Here is a 23,009-nt window from a genome sequence, read left to right on the forward strand (position 1 = left end):
TTGGGTGAACAGCCCTCTGAAATTGTAATTAGGTTAACCTATGGTTTTGCAATAGTATGTCTCAACATGGCAGAGTGTTTCAAAACATCCTGTGAGTGACAGTTAAGCTTTGAGGTTAGCTTAGCAAAGCGGGGATGTTCAACATGCTGTTGTCCTTTCTTAAAGTGTCTCTCTCTCTCTCTCTCTATCTGCCATTATGCCAAACACATTACATTTGAGACTTGTAGGAACAGGTGCTTCAAACATGCTTCTAAACCCTCCATCTTACATATTTTTGTGAAGCCTTATGCAACTGGAGAGGTACAAGCTCTGTGTGCAAAGTGGTGTTTTGACGCTCGCCCCAGCAGCAGGTGGTTTGCAGTCTTGTCAGGTTTTGTCTCAGAAACCCACTTCCTGTTCTTCTCCTTGTTGCATTGTACAACGTGGCTCTTAGCTCCCTCAGAGAGCTAATGGATGTGACTATACTGAATACCAAATGATTGCAATATGCACTGGTCTTTTTTTAAATTATATATTTTATTTATTTTGGGCGTTTTTATGCTTTTTGTGTTAGGTAAATGGGAAAAGAGAGAGTAGAGTTTTTCTGAAAGAGCAGTGGACTGGATTTGTACCCTTGCTGCAGCAATACATTAGTAACAGTGGAAGTGGTCTGGACCTCTGGCCATCGCATCTGTCTTCTAGTCAATATCGCAACACGGAAAATACCAAATGGGATTCACAACTGGTGTCTTCGATAATATCTCAAGGTCCACAGATAAAAATAAACAGTTCTCTGAACTGCACTGTGACTCCAAGATACTAGAAACAAACATTTTAATAAGCTTCAGACAGATTTTGGAAGGACGTTCGCCTACTAGCCTTACTAGCCTTTACTCTGAGCTGATGCAAACGCTACGGCTGTTAAGGTCATTTTGTTAGCATTCAGGATCCCAAAGAACATTATTGGCCAACTGTTAATGTTAGTCAATTGAATTAATAAATGAACTGATGTCTGGCGAATACAATACCGGACACTTCTTGACTCCAAGCAGCAACATTTAACAATTTTCCCAATTTCCATTATAGGCCACATCCCAATACAATGTCAATGATGACTGAAACAGACTGTCAGTGAGCCTCAGTTACTGTCTACCCATCTAATGAGTATTGATGGCAGTGAAGGCTTCTGGGATTATGATTATGATTCACCCCTCCGGGCACTCTGGGTAATCAAAGGCAGCCATTATGCTTGCCTGTTGATCACACTGCTGACTCTGTTCTGCCAGGCTAAATGTTTTCAGGTCAGCTTTGCCCACGAGCGTGTGTAGCGATTTACTTTCAGCCTTTCTGGGTCATATCACAAGCGTTTGATTTGATCCCACCCCCGCCCCCGCCCCAACCCCCACCCTCTGTCATTTGAGATGGAAAACTGTACTCCCTTTATCTCTCTCTGCAGTGAGCCCACTTCATCATTTTCAGGGAGTCGGAGTGAGCCGGCCATTTAGTGACAGCCTGGAAACAGATACGCTATTGACCGGTGCCTGTGGGTCATTGGGTGCTGTGTGGATGCACACGCCCGTTCCAGCACGCTTAAACTGTTACGGCCAGGAGCCCAAAGAAAACAGGAGGGATTCCTGACAATAACGGCTAGAGCCGAAAAACAAGAGGCCCCCCGCAGAAAATGAAATCCAAGAGGGCAAATTCAGAGTGGAGTTTGATCGCTTAATAGGAAAGGCAGAGAGGTTTTTTCGAAGCCTTCGTCCGGTAGTAGGAGGGGCATGTGGGTAACGGACGCTGCGGTGTCCACTTTCACTGTGGCGACGACGTTGGCGACGATGTTGAAGTGGCGTTCAGAGCGGTGGATTAGAATTCGATTGTGCAGCAGAGGAGGGGACATTTATCAGAAATTGCTTTGGCACCTTTTCTGAATGACTTAGGTTTTTCTGTTTTTAGTTTTTTTTTTTTTTTTTTTTTACAGCCCCTTTTCACAAATTCCAGGAAAGACGATTTCTGGTTTTGTAACGTCTGCTTCTCAGATGTTAAGGAAAGGAAAAGGGTGGGAGGTTGACTGGCAGGTGCAGGGTGTGAGCTGACAAGGGCGCTGTCTGGCCAATGGAAGTCACCAGAACCACTCTGAGTGGATCTGGGCTGTGATCCATGAAGCTCAGAGCCAATGGAAAAGACCATGCAGTATTTTCACTTGTTATTAACGGTGTGCTTCATACATCCCTTTGTGATTCACGTATCATATTAAAAACCCTATCTAAAATTCAATATCAATTCCCCAGCGATTCAGTACGTGTTTTTTCTCGCTTCATAGTATGAACTTAATCGTGGTGAAAGTTTGTCTAGATTTCACGCATTGATCTTGCAGGTCAAAGTTCATGTCGTCGGTGTAGTCAGCATATCGTCATGTATACGCGGAAAGCTCGTGAGCTCAGTCATGCACGACTACATATCGGCCTGTGGGTTATATGTGTTTAGGCTCAGTGACCTTATTGTACTTCAAAGTGTGTGTGTGTGTGTGTGTGTGTGTGTGTGTGTGTGTGTGTGTGTGTGTGTGTGTGTGTGTGTGTGTGTAAGGGAGTGACGCTGCAATTTCTGACTAAATATAGATTGTTTGCCCCGCATCGAAAATGTAACCTTATTCAAATGAATTTTGAATTGGTTTAATTATACCCTCGAAAATAACATGAGCTGAGTGACTCATATGGGGAACATATAGCTTCTGCTTCTATGTGTCTGATGAATATGCCAGTGTCTGTCTGTGTGTAATTTTCTCGTGTGTGTGTGCGTGCACATTTCTAGAAGGTTTGTCCACAGTTAAGGCCCCATTCCATCATGCACCAGCCCGAGGGGTAAACGGCACACACTCGAACACGTGCTTTCACACTTTGTGAATGCAATACACATTTAAGTGAATGTGTGTCTATTGAATGTGTAGGTGTGTTCAAATGTTTGCCTGGTGCTGTATAGGTGTGAATGCAAACACAAATATGGACACGTTCATAATAGACCACTGACATTTTAAACACCACACCCGGATGAAGACACACTCTTTCAGTCTTTCACTCTCACAATTCCTCTATCTCGCTCTTTCTCATCGTCACCCACCCCCACACGCAGACACACTTGTGTGCTCGTATTAAAAGCTAATATTCAGAGAAAAACAAGCGTCTCCTGTTCTCTAACACTGCTTGCCTTTCTGAAGCGCAGTCTATCAGAATGACCTTGTGTTGGATTTTATCATTCTGTTCATCTACATCTTTCAGTTGTTGTTTTTTTTTCTGACCACATCTACTCAACCATTTACTCCGCTATTAAACTACCCGGACAGTCCAATCCGTCTGGTTCTGAAACAGAACTAAGGGTTTTAGTGTGGCCTGCTTATTTTGTGTCCGGTTCACCTTTTGCCCAGGGACTGTTCCTGCATTGTCCGTTTTTTACTGTAAAGTGCGTTGTAACAAACACGCAGCTCTGTGCCGGTCCTCTTCAAGGGTGTTGCCCCATATATCAACATTTTGAAGCAGTGCTCTGTATGGTGAGTGGGGTGTAACATCCAGCACCGTGTAACAACCTACATGTCTGTCTACTGATGGGGCTACACAGTGAACTTCAGATCACAAAATGCCTAGTCATGGGTCTCCTGGCCGGACGATGAGCTTGGCAGTCCCCCTGTGTTAGCAGTGGAACAACTAGCGCGCAGCATCATTTAAAATGTTCAAGTTCAGCCAGTCGGCTGTTAAGAGAGACTAAATGTTGGAAGGTAGGGAGGGGGCATCTGTCCTCGCTGCCCCGGAGACAAGCACCGTGGTCTGGTAGTGGATGTCCTCTTTACCTGGTCAGTGGAGTGAGTACCGGAGCCGGGTGACAATGGGCGGACTTGGGAACATTAGACATCAGGCGGACCGCAGCGTTCCGGGTCATTTGCAGGTGTTTTGATGAAACTATAAAATCCAATATAATCTCAAAGAGAGCATCAAGAGCAATAGAGAGGATGTCTTGACACAAGGTCGGTATCCTTCCCGAATTGTGAGGAGTTGAAGGATCATCGACCTGACCTGGATTGTGTACATGGCTCCTTTATTTTGTCAGTGCATGTGGAAAATCTGTTTGGCTCAGGCACAGTTTAAGAATTGGGCCATGTAAAGTTTATTGATAAAAAAAAAAATCTATACATATGTTTACGCTATATGCCTAGTCCATGCAGTCTGTGTCTTGGTTGAATGCCGACCATAAAACAGCACAGCCCGGACTGCGCGCTCGCTATTCAACGAGGGAATGCTGCTCTGTACGACGCCTAACGTTGATGGTGTTATGCAACATGTTGGTTTTAGTGGCACACAGTGGTTATTCTACACGACATTATCTTAACTGTCTCCCCCCCCCCTCCCCGGCAGTGGTGGACCGCCAGGGCTGTGACCCCAACACACGCTTCGTGGTGCCCCCCAGGACCGGGCAGTGGGTGGCGCTGCTGCAGAGGGGCAACTGCACCTTCAAAGAGAAGATCCTCAAGGCCTCCGCCTTCAATGCCTCCGCCGTGCTCATCTACAACAACAACTCCAGGGAGAACACGGTCAAGATGGGCCACGAAGGTGAGGACACCAGGGCGGGGGGTGGGGGGTTGGTGGGGTCACCAGGCTTATCTTCCAGAGTCCCGACCCATCCCTTTAATGGTACCGTCAGAATATATGCCTTACATATCAGCCGGGTCGAATTGGTCCTTAAGGGGTGTTCATTGTGCTTATCCTTAAGGGGTACCACGACGGGGCCATAACATCGATAACGTTCATGGTGAAACACGTGGAAACAAAGTCCTCGTTTGATTGGTTAGGTCTACGAGGTAAAGAGCTGAAAAATTTTTAATCAACAAATCAGTTATGAAGATTGTTGTTTATTGCTGACCTACTTTTCCAAGTCATATGGTTGTTTATTGTTTTTATGCCTTGTTAAAATGGCTTGTTTGCAGGGTCAAAGTCTATTTAAATTCTATTCAGAAAGAAAACCCAGTTCCAAAATGATCTGAAAAAAAGTTTTTAAAAAGAGGGTTGAATATGGAATTTCATTATGATTCCTGAACCACATGGAATTGAAGGGTTATTGACCGAGATTGGATTGATAATATGGCTTCTTTAAATACTCTGGGTTTATGTAGTATGTAGGTATTCAGGGTGTTGTGCCGGGGTCAGGGTAGATGGACTGGGTGTTGTTTGTGACGGGGTCTGGGTAGATGGACTGGGTGTTGTTTGTGACGGGGTCAGGGTAGATGGACTGGGTGTTGTTTGTGACGGGGTCAGGGTAGATGGACTGGGTGTTGTTTGTGACGGGGTCTGGGTAGATGGACTGGGTGTTGTTTGTGACGGGGTCAGGGTAGATGGACTGGGTGTTGTTTGTGACGGGGTCAGGGTAAATGGACTGGGTGTTGTTTGTGACGGGGTCAGGGTAGATGGACTGGGTGTTGTTTGTGACGCGGTCTGGGTAGATGGACAGGGTGTTGTTTGTGACGCGGTCTGGGTAGATGGACTGGGTGTTGTTTGTGACGCGGTCTGGGTAGATGGACTGGGTGTTGTTTGTGACGCGGTCTGGGTAGATGGACAGGGTGTTGTTTGTGACGCGGTCTGGGTAGATGGACAGGGTGTTGTTTGTGACGGGGTCAGGGTAGATGGACAGGGTGTTGTTTGTGACGCGGTCTGGGTAGATGGACAGGGTGTTGTTTGTGACGGGGTCAGGGTAGATGGACTGGGTGTTGTTTGTGACGCGGTCGGTTCTGACTCAAGAAACTGACTATTCATGCTGGACCACTGCCAAACAACACCACAACAAGCTGGCTGTTACACTGAACACACACACACACAAACCCACCCTGCTTTTTACTGCATCAACACTAGCTAGCACACAGCTTTCACTCTTCCCTTTCCTTTCTCTCTCTCTCTCTCTCTCTCTCTTACTCTCCCCTTTCTGTCACATCCATCATCCATCCTTTCTCTCTCACTCTGTGTTATTGGTTCTGTGTAATTATGGAAAGTCATGAGTGACAGTCAGACCTTCTGATATTTATATATAAATATCAGTGTTTTGATGCAGCCCCGGATGGGGCGGGGGTGTTGATGCAGCCCGGGGGGGCGGGGGTGTTGATGCAGCCCGGGGTGGGGGGGGGGGGGGGTGTTGATGCAGCCCGGGGTGGGGGGGGGGGGCGGGGTGTTGATGCAGCCTCAGGGTGCACAGGGTTTCAATGTAACCAACCTGAAAGACCAGATGTGGCAACATGTAGTCAGTCACTGAACGGATGAATAATGTCAATCAGTCTCAGTCACCAAAGTCCAGGCACCTGGTCTACCAGGTCAGTTAAATTACATTGCTGCCCACCCTTCTGCTATAAAGGAAACGCGTTGCCTACTCCTGCTTTGAGACGACACCGGACATGAGTGACTGAGTCATGCAGTCAGTTTGGAACTGTTTTTTAGCGCCATCACCTTAGCACCGCGAGACCCCGGGGAGTACCCTGCGCTAATTCAAACTAGCATTGAATGACACATCAGATACAAGGTCTGATGAGGCGGTACAGAGAGAATGAGACAGACAGATGGCGAAGGGTGGGCTATAGAGCATATTTATCATAAGGTATGACAGTGCTATCTGGGTGGAATCGATGGGCTTTTATAAATATAGAAGTGGGTGCCATTACTAATTCATAAGGTCATTTTCTACCATGAACGGACAACGGAATCCTGATAGTTCCCCCGAGCGCAAACCTTTCAGTATCGATCGCTGTTTGCCTGAAAACCATGTCATTAATCACGGGTGGCCGTTATTTCATATTACACACCGGGCGGTATGAGCCCTGATAGGCTGTGGTTAATCAATAATCACGGGTGGGTGTTATTTAATAAAATCATGACAAATGCCAGATGTATGGATTGACTTTAAGGGGAAGAAGAATGCTCAGCCGCAATACATATGTGTGGTGTGTGTGGTGTGTGTGGTGTGTGTGGTGTGTGTGGTGTGTGTGGTGTGTGTGTGTGTGTGTGTGTGTGTGTGTGTGTGTGTGTCAGCGCAGCAATAGAGTGACGCAGTAGCAGAGGAATGAGGACATTCCAGGGATGTTCTGTGGAGATGTGGTGTAAAGATGGACATCTCCTCAGCTCCACAGTGTAGGATGCACTGACAGAAGATGGATGTTCTGACTCAGATGTCCTGACACGAATGTTCTAACGGGGATGTACTCTGTGTCAGTGTTCATAAACAAGCCTCTGATCTTCATGGCGGATTAGGAGGGGGTCTGAGGCACGGGGGAGAATGAGGTACAGGGAAAGTGTGTTTTTGGGGTGAACATTTCTGTGTTTACTCTTAAACAGCTGTAGGGTTAGCTTACCATACCCTAATTCTACCCTTAACGCCAAAAGCATCCTTTCTCATCCCCCTATTTTGCCCCTCTCCTTATTCTGTTTGGTCACAAATACTTAAAGTACTGTTGACCAATTACCTTTAAATGTCCTTTACAAGTGCTGAATTGTATCCAACAGCGGATACAATCCATCAATTCATACCAATTCTAATCTTCTTGAGTCCAAAGATCAACCCCGTCTTTCCTGTTATATCCCCCATCTGTTTGGCCTTTTTCTAAAATGCCTCTCCATATTAATATGGTGTCTCATAGGGGACTTGAACCTCCTCAACCTGCTTCTGTGTGTAATTGCTCCAGAAATAAACACCTCTCCCAAAGGGACAATTATATTTCTCCTGACCTGTGGGTTGTGGTCCCCTCAAATCTCCCAACGGCACAGTCTGCTGGTGGAACAGTGTCTTCATACCGTGTTGTGATGTAATAACCGAAACTAGCTACGGACGGGCAATACTGCCAGAGTTGATCTAAGGATTCAGTCTACTTGTGGCAGGCTGCACAGGTCAGCTGTCCAATGGTCCAGGTATTGAGCATTGCTTTTGTAGCCAATATTCAATATAATAGCTTGAATTGAAAGGAGCAGATGGATGTGTCAGCTGTTCTGTTCGGTCATGAGCCTTTGCCATGGCCTTGGGACATCAAAGATCTGTTTTCTAGCTGTCTTGAACCGTTTGACCTTAAATGGGCAATCTGGACGTGCTATGCCACTTTTAATGTGAGCTATAATGTGAACAATTCAATTGAAAAACAAACTGAAATCTTCGAGGGGGAAAAATAAAAAATACAAATCTTACAATGACATTGTTGCATGTGTGCACACCCTCTTATAACTGCAGATGTGGCTGTGTTCAGAATTAACCAATCACATTCAAACTCATGGTAAATAGAAGTCATTACACACCTGCCATCATTTAAAGTGACTGATTAATCACAAATAAAGATCTGCCGTTCCTGACATTTTCTTAGTTGCATCTCAGAGCAAAAGCCATGGTCCGCAGAGAGCTTCCAAAGGATCAGAGGGATCTCATTGTTGAAAGACAAACCTTCAGGTGTCCATTAGAAAGATGAAGAGGAAGTTCACCTTTCAGCACGACAATGACCCGAATTGCACATCCAAATCCACAAAAGCATGGCTTCACCAGAAGATTAACGTTTTGGAATAGCCTAGCCAGAGCCCAGACCTGAATCCAATTGAACATCTGTGGGGTGATCTGAAGAGGGCTTTGCACAGGAGACAGACTTGGAGTGCTTTTGCAAAGAAGAGTGGGCAAATATTGCCACGTTGAGATGTGCCATGCTAATAGACTCCAACCCAAACAACAGAGTGCTGTAATAAAATCAAAAGGTGCTTCAACAAATAATTAGTTTAAACCAGGTTATTGTGAGTTTTTAATTTTTTTACCTTTCCCTCAAAGATTTCAGTTTGTTTTTCAATTGAATTGTTCACATTATAGGTCACATTAAAAGTGGGAAAAGTTCTGACATGATTTATCTTTGTCTCATTCTTTTACATCACAAGAACCTGGCATTCTATTGCCAAATGGAATGCCAGGCATTTCTATTGCCCAAAAAGTCGAAAAGGAAGGAACAACTCCTAAAACAAGGCAAGAGAGTGAGGCCAGAATATGTTTGGGCATGCCCCGGCCCTCCTCTTTACAGCCCGTATCACTTTAAACAAAATGGCTGTTTTTAACAATTCACACTGATCATTTATAAAAACATTCAGTGCTAGTTTGATGCAAAGCTGGGTAACAGAATGACGTCAGAAGCATCTGAAAGCGTCATTCTGTCCAATGGATTTGGTTTGGCATTCATTTTAAAGGGAATCATGCGTAATTCCATTAGAGGGGAATTGCCCCACTTTAGAGTAACTGAGATGCTGACACCTTGATAACATAAGCACACACGAGCATACTCACATGTACACACCCACAGACATAAGCACGTAGGTGCTGCCTGGCCGTATCAGTGTGACAGATAGGTGAAGGTCACATTCTTCTCCCCCTGCTAGTTATTCAAGGGACAAATGAACCAGAGAGAAAGGACAGAAAAAACATAAAGACAAAACGACACACAGACAGACAGGTAAGGTCAGAGATGATGCCCTTGCTGTATCAGCAAGGGAACTAATGGGACAAATTAACTAGAGGGAAATGGAAATAGAGAGGGGTGAATAGATAAATACACAGATAGAGGGATGAGAGAGAGAGAGAGAGAGAGAGAGAGAGAGAGAGAGAGAGAGAGAGAGAGAGAGAGAGAGAGAGAGAGAGAGAGAGAGAGAGAGAGAGAGAGAGAGAGAGAGAGAGAGAGAGAGAGAGAGAGAGAGAGAGAGAGAGAGAGAGAGAGAGAGAGAGAGAGAGAGAGAGAGAGAGAGAGAGAGAGAGAGAGAGAGAGAGAGAGAGAGAGAGAGAGAGAGAGAGAGAGAGAGAGAGAGAGAGAGAGAGAGAGAGAGAGAGAGAGAGAGAGAGAGAGAGAGAGAGAGAGAGAGAGAGAGAGAGAGAGAGAGAGAGAGAGAGAGAGAGAGAGAGAGAGAGAGAGAGAGAGAGAGAGAGAGAGAGAGAGAGAGAGAGAGAGAGGTAAATACATAGTGTGATAGAAAGATGGAGAGTGAGAGAAAGAGCTAAATAGAGGGATAGATGGTAATGATAGGACAGGACTGGACAGGTATTTAAGATGACTACTGCATGAGTCATCAGTCATCATCAAGGTTTGTTTTCACTGTTAAGGTCCTTTTCTGTGTTAGCTTGTTGTTCAGTTTGAAGAGCAGGAGGGAACAGGGCTAGTTCATCCTAACTCGTGGTTATATTTTCAGAAGAAACATATATTCTCAGAAACACACACACTTCTCACGCACACACGCATTCTCAGCTGCATTCTCGCTATGGCTCTTTCACAAACACATCCACATCCAGGCCTTTGGCATGCAGCTCCGAAGTTAATAAGTTGGTCTGCGTCACAGCTGACAACCCCCCCCCCCCTCCCCCCCCCGGGCTTTGGTGTGATGTACTCTGTCATGCCTGGCCGACATTGTGTTCTCATTGCTGTGTCCATGGTGAACTAGCTTAGCCTAGCATAGCCTGGCCTCATAAAGCCAATGATTAATAAGAGTGGCCTATCGTTTCGCCTGGCCCTTTGTTTTGACGGTCCGTGATTTCCCATCGATCCCGTGGGCGATGGAGCGCACCGCAAAGACAGCTGGACTTCATGGGTGATTAGCACGTCCGGGTAAAGAGGGTTTGTGTGGAACAAGGTCAGGGTGTCTTTCACTTGAAAGGTTTTCTTTTGTTCATGACAGTGTAGGCGGTGATGTGGGGGACATTTGTAATCCAATTACCAGTCGGTCGTGTTCAGGTGTCTTTGTGTGTGTGTGTGTGAACAGGCAGGGAAAACCTGTGTTCTGTTGTTGTTGTTGTTATTTTGCAGTAGTCAGCAGTGAACTGGGTTATTGGTCAATTCTGAACTTAACCCCAAGACGACCGCTCCAATGAGACAATTGTTTTTGGTGGTGAGACAAAATGTTGCCCTGTGGATGGACACCCTACAATTTGGGACCACAAGAGCATTGTTTGGCTGCGGTTGAATTAGTTTGTGGTCAGTTGACTCATGCCATTTGAGGTCTAGTTCATAGATTTCTACTGAAGTTAACAGGGTGAACTTCGGAGACCTGGATAATGCATCCCAAATGTTTCCTCACTATGTTTTTCTAATTTAGGATGGTGTTAGATGTCTTTTAATAATCACAGATAAAAACATGCTTATGTTCAAGACAATTCAAGGGATGTGTCTTTCTGATTTGTACTATTTGTGAATGAGCCGTATACATAGCTGGGTAGGTAGGATGTTGACCTCTTTTATTATGTTCAGTAAGGTCTGACACACTTTTGTTACACACAAACCTTGGGTTAGCAATTCAGAGTGACCACAACAAAAACAACGTGATCAGATCTTTCCTCCTCCATCCCTCAGTCCCTCACTTCTCTGGCTGTTTGTCATGTAACTCCCTGTAAAGGTGCCCTTAATCACCCCCTCTCCAGTGGCACCCAACACTGACTAAGCAGTTAAAGGGCACCTTTTAAGAGACGCTTTAACAATGTTGAGAGTAGAGAGAGACACAACAAGGGGGGGGGGGAGAGACACTGCAGGAGAGAGGGAGAGAGACTGCGGGGGGGAAAGACACACACACACAGACACGGGGGGAGAGGGAGAGAGACCGCAGGGGAGAGGGGGAGAGACTGCGGGGAGAGAGAGAGAGACACACACACAGGGGGGGAGAGGGAGAGAGACCCCGGGGGAGAGGGAGAGAAACCGCAGGGGTGAGGGAGAGAGACACTTACTCTAACTCTTGGCAGAATGAAATCAAAAACTTCAATGTTACTAAATTCTAAATAGAGATATCAAGTTAACACTTTGTATACATCAGAGTATAAAAAAAGAAAGCTACTGACCATAGCCTGGCTATAGAGATAGGACAGCATAAAAACATGGGTGGTCAGCGAAGAGAGATTTTGGAAACACTTCAAGAGAAGTTGAAAATGAATAGCGCTTTTAATTGTCTAATTATAGATATCCATTTTTGGAAATTTAAAGAAGTTATTGCTTGTTTTATGGAACTATCTGCTGTGGAGAAAATGTGCATTCTCTAGGGTGAAAATATAGAAACAATAGACCTAGCAGCTGAATATGTCCTGGCCTGTCATTACAAAAGAGAAACATTAGCACCCAGTATGTAAATGTTTGATTGTTGTTATTTATTTGTTTATGGTTATTCTCTGTTGAATTGTCAGTATTATTTGGTATACTGTATTTATTTTGATTGTGCTTTTGTACACTGCTCCAAAAAAATGAAGGGAACACTTAAATCACACATCAGGTCTCAATGAAGGAAACATTAAAGATCAGAATCTTTACTGTACATTGTGTTATTCATTGAGAACAAAATTACATAACAACGGTCAGTGGAAACCAAAATCACCAACCGATTGAGGGCTGGATTCCAACTCCGAAAATCAAAGTAAGCAATTGAAATCACAGGCTGTTCCAACTTGTGTGAATTTCATTGCGGCAAGTCATAATGTGACTTAGTAGTGAGTATGGCCCCCACGTGCCTGTATTCACTCCTGACAACGTCTGGGCATGCTCCTGATGAAACGGTGGATGGTGTCCTTGGGCATCTCCTCCCAGACTTGGATCAGGGCATCAGTGAGCTCCTGGACAGTCTGTGGAGCTACTTGGCTGTGTCGGATGCACCAATACATAACGTCCCAGAGGTTCTCAATTGGATACAGGTCTGGGGAACATGAGGGCCAGTCAATGGCATTAATGCATTCGTCATCCAGGAACTGCCTATACACTCTGGCCACATGAGGTCAGGCATTGTCCTGCCCCAGGAGGAACCCAGGGCCCACAGCACCACTGCAAGGTCTGACGATGGGTCTGAGGATTTCATCCCAGGACCTAACAGCAGTCAGGGTACCGTTGGTTAGCATGTGGAGATCTGTGTGATCCTCAGTTTAGCCAATGTGACTATATTTCCCTTTTAGCTTGTTTGCTTGGTTTACTGTGTGTAGCTATTGAGAGGCAATAAGAAAGAGCAAGATCGTGTCAGAAAGAGAAAGAGAGCGTGTCAGAAAGAGAGAGAGAGATTGTGTCAGAAAGAGAGATTGTGTCAGTGAGAGAGATTGTGTCAGAAAGAGAGATTGTGTCAGTGAGAGAGATTGTGTCAGAAAGAGAGATTGTGTCAGTGAGAGAGATTGTGTCAGAGAGAGAGAGATTGTGTCAGAAAGAGATTGTGTCAGATAGAGATTGTGTCAGAGAAAGTGATAGAGAAGGGAGAGAAAGGATAGAAGATGAGAGAACAGTGATCAATGTGAGACCAATGTGTATCTGTTACAGTTCCATGGTTGCCTATATCTAATGAGGATTCACACTAATGGGCTTGGTGCATGTTCGACTTTGTGTAAGTAAACGACAGACATTGTCGTCGTCGCCGCCGCCCCCCCCCCCCCCCCCCCCCCCCCAACACACACCCACAGCCACACACACACACCCAGATAGATGGACACAGAGACAGACGGACACACAATGCACTTTCAGCTACTATTAGTGGTAAGTCAGGCTGTGGTCAGTCCACAGGGACCCAGTGAGTGGTCTTCAGTTGTAACGTGATTCCCTCTGGCTTGTAGCAGTCAGCTGCATGATCCTCACTATCACTGCCTCAGATGGACAGGATGAGGATGACAGTGATCACAGATGGTTCTTCCCCTGCGTATAGCCTTTAAAATGAACTGTTAATATTTGTAACTTGTCGACGCTATTGCAAATACTTTTTATAAAAAAATCGTTAGGGTCAGAAATGAATTGTACAGCAGGACATACGCTTATTTTTTGTATTTTTTTTTTTTTACCAATAAGAACCAACAGAGACACACCTTGACCAATATGCTGTTGCCAACCTGCCAAGTTAAAAATGCATACTTGCGGCGCTGGGCTTTTACACAGGAGCTCAGACAAGCAGATTGGTTGCACTCATGGAGTCAAGTTCATTCTGTGATGTGTTCTGCAGCAAATGTTCTTCCCAGTGCAACCAGCTGATTCCAGTCAAGTCATTAAATTTTTCGAAGTAAGATTTTATTTTTATTTTGTTGCTTTTCATGACATTGTGACCATGGGGTGGTCGTTTGCTGGAGCAATAGTTGCCATACATTTGCGCAACTCAAGTGTGAGATATTTTTATTTAAGTTGGCTTACGGCATTTTGGTCATAGCTAAGCCTCCTTTACCATTCAACACTCCGTGGTCTTGACCCCGTTTTTAAGGCCCGTGTTCATCACATTTTGCCATTTGGAACAAAAACCCTGCATTTGAACTGGAGTGGTCATGTTCACGGACTGTGCATTGTAGCCGAGACGACGTTTCATCCCAGGTGTCTGATTCCTGTATTCTCTGTAGTCTAGGCTTACTAATTTCCTCTTAATGGAGAATGATTTGCCATAAATGTTGCTTCCAGTGTTGCTTGGAGGGTCTCTGCAGGGGGCCTGGACTGGTGGCGTCTTCACAGTGGGACACTGTGGTCCGTGCAAAAGGGCGTCTCATTACAACCAGGGCCAAATGAAGGGAGAATAGCCAAGAGCGAAGAGGTCCTGTCAAAGGCTTTCTGAATTAGGGAGATCTCATTGTTTCCCCCAGCCATGCTGGGCTCGGAGTGCACGGCGTCCTGCACTCCAAACAGGCGTTCTTCTGGCTTGCTGCTGTATAGTTGATACCCTGGAGTGTTGCTTAAGGTAATCACCAGAAGATAAGTGTATGAAATAGCATTTATTTTTTATTTTTTCCCCTCTGCAGAGTTGAGTAGAGTGAATAACCGATGCGATCCACTGGCCCTGCCCAATGCAACTGCCTTGGAGATGCCATGCAGATGTATGCAGGTTGCCTAGGCCATAGTTACTGTGTTATAAATCTGACATTTAAATGCTGGTAGGGCATAGTAATAGGGTCGGTTAGAGCACTGTCAGTCAAAGTTTTCCAAAATGGTGGATCAGGACTGACTGGGTAGTGATTATAATCGGCTTGGCTCGTCACTAGAAAATGTGTTTGAATCATGGTCTGGTTATTATAGAACGATGTAGTCCCTGGACTTACTCCCCTGTCCCTCCCCCCTCCCAGGTACGGGCAACACCGTGGCGGTGATGATCAACGAGTCGTACGGCAAGGAGATCCTGGGCCTGCTGGAGAGGAACCTGACCGTTCTGGTCAGCGTGGTGGTGGGCCCACGCAACCAGGCCAAGAACATCAACCGCGGTTCACTGGTCTTCGTCTCCATCTCCTTCATTGTCCTCATGATCATCTCCTCTGCCTGGCTCATCTTCTACTTCATCCAGAAGATACGCTTCACCAACGCACGGGACCGTAGCCAGGTAGGACAGATTGTTTTTTGTCAAATAAAAAAATTTATCATCCGTTTATTTTGTGTTTATGTGCTCATGAGTCCTGATGCACACATGCCTTTACAGTCATCTACCACGCTTTAATGGTTTTACTACAGTCAGGATGTACTAAGTCCACGCTAGTTGTTTTCCTCATGTGTCAATCAATAATTTTTTCTTAGAACTGGAGGCCTATATTGACACTCAAGGCTACAGGAATACTGTTTTTTTTTTTATTGACTGTATGTGCCAGGTTTTGAGGCTTTAGTTTCAATGTCACTTTGATACTTTGGTATTCAGTTGACCAATGGTGATGATTCATATCCAGTTGAGAGTCAAGATAGCAGGGGAAGCTTAGTCACATTCATGTCATCCAAAATGTTGACCATACGTCTGGCTTGGCTAACCTTGTGTCTTCTTAATACCCGCCTTTCTTTCTCTTTCCGTCTCTGTCCTCCTTCTGGAGGTGGGGGGGGGGGGGTGGGGGCACGTGTATGGACATGTTTATGCTGTAAATTGTTCATGATTCCTTAATGGAAGATCATTGTGGTAGCACTCTGCCTCCTCACCATCTGGCATCTTTAAAATTCACTCGCACCCCTTTTTCTCTCAGTTAGCCTGCTCTGCCACGTCACCTTGTTCCTCCACTGTACCTACAGTGGGCTTTGGATGGTGGCTCTGTCCACATCGTCTTAGAATAGACCTGCTCCTTATGTCCTAACCCCTGTAATATAAAACGTCAGAGTCCTTTTACAACTGTGGAAAAGAGATACAAACAAGGAACCATTTTAGAATGTTTACAAAGAGTAATTATCTATATGGAGGAAATATGGTTACCAGAGTTGTCTCTGCTGAAAGGTAGGCATAATTCTGTGAAAAAGAATTATGCAGATTTTTTATTACTGTGTGAACCACAATGAGCATGCAGAAAAAAAGTCCATCCACAGATCGCTTGATGTTCCTGTTTTGTAATAATAAAAGTGAAATGAAGAGCTGTGGAGGCCAAATACTTCAGTCAACTTATTTTAATAGACAATGGGAGTAATAAAAATGTCCCAATACTTTTGGCCATAAATATATTTTTACAGGTTGCAAAGGTCTGGGTGTTATGGTGCAGGTCTGTAGATGTTTTGGAAACTATGTATCTGCCTCGCTGTAATAATTAATTTAATGTGCTCACGTAGGCAAGTTTGGGAGCACCACCAACAAAGACGAGAATCCTGCTCACTAGGTTGTTCTAACTGTTGTTATTTACCTATTTTTTTATTTCTAAATATATTATGTATGTACAAATTGCCAGACCAAAATACTTTCATGGTCTCACACCCATCATGGAATTGCCTCAATGCTAAATTTAAAAGCCTGTTCAGTCAGTGGAAAACACATGACAAGGGCATTAGCCTCAGCAGCAGAGGTGTTGTGCAAATGTCTACAGCTCCCCACAGCATGAAAACAACTGCAGCCCTGACGTCTTTGGCATTATGTGCAAAGATTGGAGGACTCGTTTTCTGAGATGGCAGTAACCAATGCAAAGATTAGAATTGTTTAGGTAAAAAAAAAAAAGAAACCCTTCTGCAAATTTTTAGAGAATGTCTTCCAGTTATTCCTTTCCAAGCTAAAATGCTGCATTTCTGCAAAATGCATCTGACTCACTATTTTTGACAAGCCATTATTAGCACCTTGGTTGGCCCTGTGAAATATGCACAGTTTAAGTGTAATTATTAATGTTTTTTTTTAGTACAGCTTGATATGGCAATCTCGTCTCTGGGCTAGAGTCCTATGTGCCGCACTCCAATTCTCCAATGATTTGAAATGTTCGAAGAATGTGCTTCAATTACCTACATTAATGCGACACCATAGAGTATTTTGAAATGGATATGAGAAATAATTTGTGCTGAATGAGGTATATTTAATTTCTCTTGTCAATTCAACCCTGAGGCTACATTTGCTCTCCATATGCACTTTCTGTATTTCCTCTGTCCCCTTTCTCTCTCTACCTTCCCTCTCCCTCTACCAGCGTCGCCTCGGAGATGCAGCTAAGAAAGCCATCGGGAAGCTGACAACCAGGACCGTGAAGAAAGGGGACAAGGTAAACCTGCCGTCACAACTGCCCTGTCAGTGAATAAAATAAATCTGCCATGCACCATTACAGATCTGGGGAAGATCCATGGCAATTACTTTGTTCTAGTTAATGTTACTCCAGCTGAATGGAGCAGCTAGCCAGCACATAAAATATTCCCTCCCGAAACCAATCTGTTTGGATTTCTTTGGTCTTCTTTCCTCCACAAACCCTGATTGGTGGAAGGTTTATCGTCAGTGGAATGGCTTCCACCATGTTTCACTCAGTGGTCACGTCCTTTCAGGAACTGGTTGTATGGCCCTGAAGGCATTGACACTGGGGCTTTTTTCATAGTATTAGGATTCCTTCTTTATTTATGCCTCACATATTGCAGAGGCCCAGTTTACAGATCTGGCAGAGGTCATCAGAGGTTACTGAGTGTATGAATGGATGGACGAGTGACAGTTAAAACAGACCGCCGAGGGGACCGCTAAAACACTGTCATCCAACACGGACGTGGGTTGGTGTGTGAATAGATACCAGCAGAGAAGGGCTGAAGCCGTAGCTGTCAAATACGTTTATTTATTTATTTATAGACACATTTTACACTTTAGTGAATGTTGAGCAGAAGTCCTGCTTGTGGTACTTCTTTTCAGACTATGGTTGATAGTAACGTGTCTAACCAGAGCAACTTAACGCTGACCGATAGAAAATCCTTTCTAAATCCTCTTATGAGCAAGCCGGATGTATTTATGTGTTACATTGACACGTGCAGAAAGCAGTGCAAATCACTGCCGACTGAAAACGTACAACACCGGGGATGCGCGGCAACGTCCGAAACGCCAGGCTGGTGGAGATTGGAGGAGGATGCCGGGCGCCGTAGGTGGGAGCACGTGTCCTCTCCAACCAGCCTCTCCCCTCTGAGCCCTCGGCAAGGTCAGACAAGTCACTTTCCATGAATAAACCATGGGCCTTGGAGTGGGCCGCAGAAAATTGAAACCTTCCATCTGGAGGAAGTCCGCCGGGAGTTATTGACCGCACTGAGCCGGATGTCGAGGCTGGAAATCAAGGAGGCGAGGGGGAGATAGTGGGTGGCGGGGGGGTTGACCAGCAGACACTTAGGGTCCAAGGCCCTTTGTAGAAAATACAGCCTACATTGCCACTAGTCACAAATAACTGACTGAGTTTGTAATGCCTTACGGTCCGTCCGGATCAGGGAGTTATGTTAACCTTGCCTGTCCTTGATGGCTTTGGGTGCAAGAGCCCGTATGACAGATCACAAGTAGGGTTTGAGACACATCAGCAAAAACTTTGGTAGCCTTTTCGCCCTGCCGTAATTTAAGGAAGAGATCCTGTCCAGCTATTACTGTCAAAGGCAGACAAGGACTCCTTCCGTACCAAGCTGAAGTCAAGAGCTAATTGGATTATACTTGATGCTGTCCATCCGCAATATAGCATTGGAGCTTGTGTCTGTCCTTTTGGTTGTACAAACCATGTTAAATGACCATTACAGAAAGCACGAGCAGTCGCATGACCGTATGTACACTCCCTGGAAACTTGTCTTTTTTGTGTTTGGACATACGGATATGTAATTTATCTATTGACAGAGGTAAACTAAGATTATTCTTTGAAATAATGTATTCTTCAAAAACAACAGAAATGCAATTTCATAATGTGGAAATGAAAAGCACCCGGCTGGCTTCATTTGCTGGTGTTGCTTTTGGTGGAAATCACTTCATTTCGCCATTTCTGGAGGCAGTCTGTCCGTCTCTGACATTGTCTGGGAGGTGTTTTTGCCAGCTCTTTGTTAGGACACCGCTTCAACTTTGTCATGTTCAAGGGCTGCCTTCCATGCACGGCCTACTTCAGGTCCCCGCACTGCATGTTGCACTGTCTTTACCCATTTGTTGTGTGGCAAATGTCAGTCCTGTCTTGATATACCATGTTTCAGAGCGCAGTCTTTGTCCTTCCCTACTTTCCACATAGGACTGTTTGTGCAGTTTCTTTTTAACAGTTGACTCATGCACTGACATTGATTGTGGCAAGAGAGGCCTGTAGATCCATTGATGTTACCCTGGGGTTCTTCTATTTGGTCAGCTCTTGGTCTGGGTGGGACATCCTGTCCTGTGTAGATTGCCAGTGGTCTGGACTTTTCTTAAGTTTTGTTGTATCCATGATGTGATGTGATGACCAAACACCGATATGGATATGACCAAACCAGACCAGGTTTCTAATCTTAATGGAAGACTGGACCCTGCCAATTTATGCTCAAATGATTTTCAATAATTATCCCCAGTTTTGGTGCATCCGATTCAAGCTATTCTATGTGACGGTAAAGGTACATAGTTTACCAACTTTGCCTGCATTGCAGCATTGCATTTTTGTTTATTTTCATTACATAAATGGATAAATGCAGACATTTCGAAGTTAAAACATAATTTTCCTTCATCAATTAATGTAGGTGTAATATTAAATGTAAATTATTTTCAGAGGGCATTCTTTTCACATGACTGTAAACTCGGTTTGCGGACAGATGCGGAATTTGAAGCGGCATCTCATGCATGGAATTTCTTCAGAACGTCAGCTCATTGAGTGTTAAGGGTCAGGATGCGGTGGCATCCCTTGCATCACTGCGGTATTGCTGCCATTTTGAAGGGCAGTTATTATTATTATTATTATTATTATTATTATTATTATTACACTACTGTTTGCTCCTTGGGGTTTAAGGCCGGGTGTCTCTGTAAAGCACTTTGTGACAGCTGCTGTTGTAAAAAGGGCTTTATAAATACATTTGATTGATTGATTGATTGATTATAGCTATGAGGGTCTTAACATTGCAGTTTTTATAAAGGCCTGTCATTACACCTATGAGAGTCTTTATATTGCGGCCATTTTGAAGGGATGTTATTACAGCTATGAGGGTCATAGACCTGTTGTGCTACTTCTGTTCAGGGAAAATAACACCACTGTCCAACGCAATCAAAATGGCCAAGCTATTGATCAATGGATTGGATTGGCTGTGCCAACATTAAAAGGTCAGTGCCGTCACCTATTTTGCCAGTCTCTAGGATATGGGCCAGGTTTCTGTCATCTCCATCACATTAAAGATTACATTAAGTCTTTGGTTTTATCTCCGTTTACTTACATATTTACTTAGCCTATCTAATTATGGAGCTGCCTATTTCAAAAAATATTAAACTTAATATTAAATATTCAAATATTAATATTTAACCATATTTCGAACAAACCAAACTGATATGCATACTTATATAAGTCGTAGGATTTTGGTGGGCTAGCAATTATTACATTTTAAATAATCTCACTTTAATACTTGGTCATAGAGAAGTTGTACTTAAACTGGAACTGGTTCTCTAGAAGATTATTAAGAATGTCTCACCCTTTCTGCTTTTATCCAGACTACAACTTCACATTTGCACTTAATTACTACTGAAACCTGGTTCAACCTTTTCATTCGGGCCCAGTTAGGGAGTCGTACATTGCAAGAACCAAGCTGTGCCAACTGAGCTACATGGAGCCCTGTGTCGTTTAATAAAGCAATAGATTAATTTAATGTAAAACATAGGGCTTCATGCCAAATGGTGTTCCCCTGCCAAAAAAACGTCCCTGCTTTCCCTGATTTCATTACGTCCAGCGTCCATTTCTATTTCTTGAGATCATTACAGCACACATGACTATAACCTCATGCGCTGTGTAAACGAATCACATTTTCCCGACTGTGATGCCACTGAAGTTCTACTTTCCGCGCCAGTTGGGCTCCTCGATGCCACCCTAGCCTTTAGTATGGGCAGTAGAACCAAGCAAACAGCATAGCAACAGACGCAGAGTTCCGGTCAGAATTTGGCAGGTTATATCAGTGACCCTAACAATGGACACTAGATGTACTAAAATGCCATTGTGACATGGATGATTTTTGGTGGGGCAAAACTATTTGGCATGGCAGGCCCTGTTGGAAAAATCTGGAAAGCCCCTGTCCTAAATGTTGCGAGAGCAAGTGGCGAGATTGATCTCGTCTCTGCTCCTCCATGGCCCCAGTTGTCCCTAGAAGTATCCCGTACTGGCATCCTGAGAATCTGCCTTCAGTGGCACAGATCTGAGGACTGTTTGACACAATCAGTTGTCATGTGTCTTGGCCTCATTCTGTGCCTTCAGCCACTTTTGAGGACATTTATATTTAATCAGACAGGCATTTACAGCAGCCTGCCTTGTTCACAGTGACAGGAAGCCGGGGTCGATCTGGAGAGAGGAAAAGGTAGCAAACTCCCCAGGGTCCTAAATAGGGAGTTTTTTACCCGACACAGACACACACATACACACACACATACACACACACATACACACACACACACACACACACACATACACACACACACACACACACACACACACACACACACACACACACATATATATATATACACACACACACACACACACACACACACACACACACACACACACACACACACATACATACACACACACAGACACACACACACACACACACACACACACACAGACAAAGTTGGATGGGCCTCACTACTGTGTTTTGTCCTCTATATTGATCTTTGCCTGGCGACCTGGTATAGATAATTTCCTACAGTACTATCTGTTGTCAGACCATATCAGATCTCTGATAATGGGAACTGAAATACCCAGAAGTGCTACACATCTATTTTGCCAGCAGCATGACCAGTTCTGACTTCTGGCTCTGATTTAGTCAGTTGGAACAAAGTATGGTTGACAATATAATTTCAGCCGTGACATAATATATAGTGATCTCAAAGAATTTGGTCACACTTTTGGGGCGCTCTTCATTTTAATTTGTAATGACCATAGGGTTAGTGCAAATTGTTTGCTTTATTTTAATGGTATTTTATTTCACATCTGATTATTCTTACACATTTTCCCCAGCATAGAAACAGTGTTACCTTACAGTAATATATTGTGGGTGTCAGTGGTTTAAAGTAATTAATTTAATCAAACTTCCGTGTACCATTTGTAAATCAGCAAATTTAGAGAATGGGTCTGGTGTCTGAATACTTTTTGCAAGGCTCGGTATTTCCCATTTCCTGATCCCATCAGAATGAGCTCAAGCCAAACTTCATCATGCCACGTATGTACGCATGGCCAGCCTTGTACACGGCAGCGGTGTTTTGTAAAGCACATGCATGTAGGACTGTCACAGAGCTACCAGGTATGAGTGGACAGACAGCAGCGTGTCGTGTTCCCTCAGGGCATCGATGTGCCTCGACCAGTAGAGGACCAGTGTGCACGCTCCATAAATAACACAGACTGAACTCTCACTCTTTCCTCACATTTTCCCATTCTCTGCCGCTCACTCTTTCACGCTCTCCGTCTTTCATCCCACAAAGACTGTTTGATTTCATACTAATCTGTTTGTATCGAGAAAAAAATCATTTTTAACATACCTCCACCTCCCCATTTAACATCCCTCTACCTCCCCATTTAGCATCCCTCTACCTCCCCTTTTAGCATCCCTCTATCTCCCCTTTTAGCATCCCTCTACCTCCCCTTTTAGCATCCCTCTACCTCCCCTTTTAACATCCCTCTACCTCCCCTTTTAGCATCCCTCTACCTCCCCATTTAACATCCCTCTACCTCCCCTT

General features: G+C 44.4%; 1 protein-coding gene across 5 annotated transcripts in view; it reads left to right on the top strand.

Annotated features, from left to right (window-relative positions):
• Nucleotides 1–23,009, top strand: part of rnf130 (ring finger protein 130) — a 55,734-nt gene that overhangs the window by 16,472 nt on the left and 16,253 nt on the right. For all 5 annotated transcript variants that reach the window (XM_010901154.4, XM_010901161.5, XM_010901170.4 and 2 more), the window contains exons 3-5: nucleotides 4,380–4,574; nucleotides 15,043–15,293; nucleotides 17,320–17,391. In XM_010901154.4, the coding sequence (XP_010899456.1) occupies nucleotides 4,380–4,574; nucleotides 15,043–15,293; nucleotides 17,320–17,391 (518 nt within the window). The remainder of the gene's footprint in view (nucleotides 1–4,379; nucleotides 4,575–15,042; nucleotides 15,294–17,319; nucleotides 17,392–23,009) is intronic.

This window comes from Esox lucius, chromosome 4, assembly GCF_011004845.1.
Source record: "Esox lucius isolate fEsoLuc1 chromosome 4, fEsoLuc1.pri, whole genome shotgun sequence".
In the NCBI taxonomy this organism is placed as follows: domain Eukaryota; kingdom Metazoa; phylum Chordata; class Actinopteri; order Esociformes; family Esocidae; genus Esox; species Esox lucius.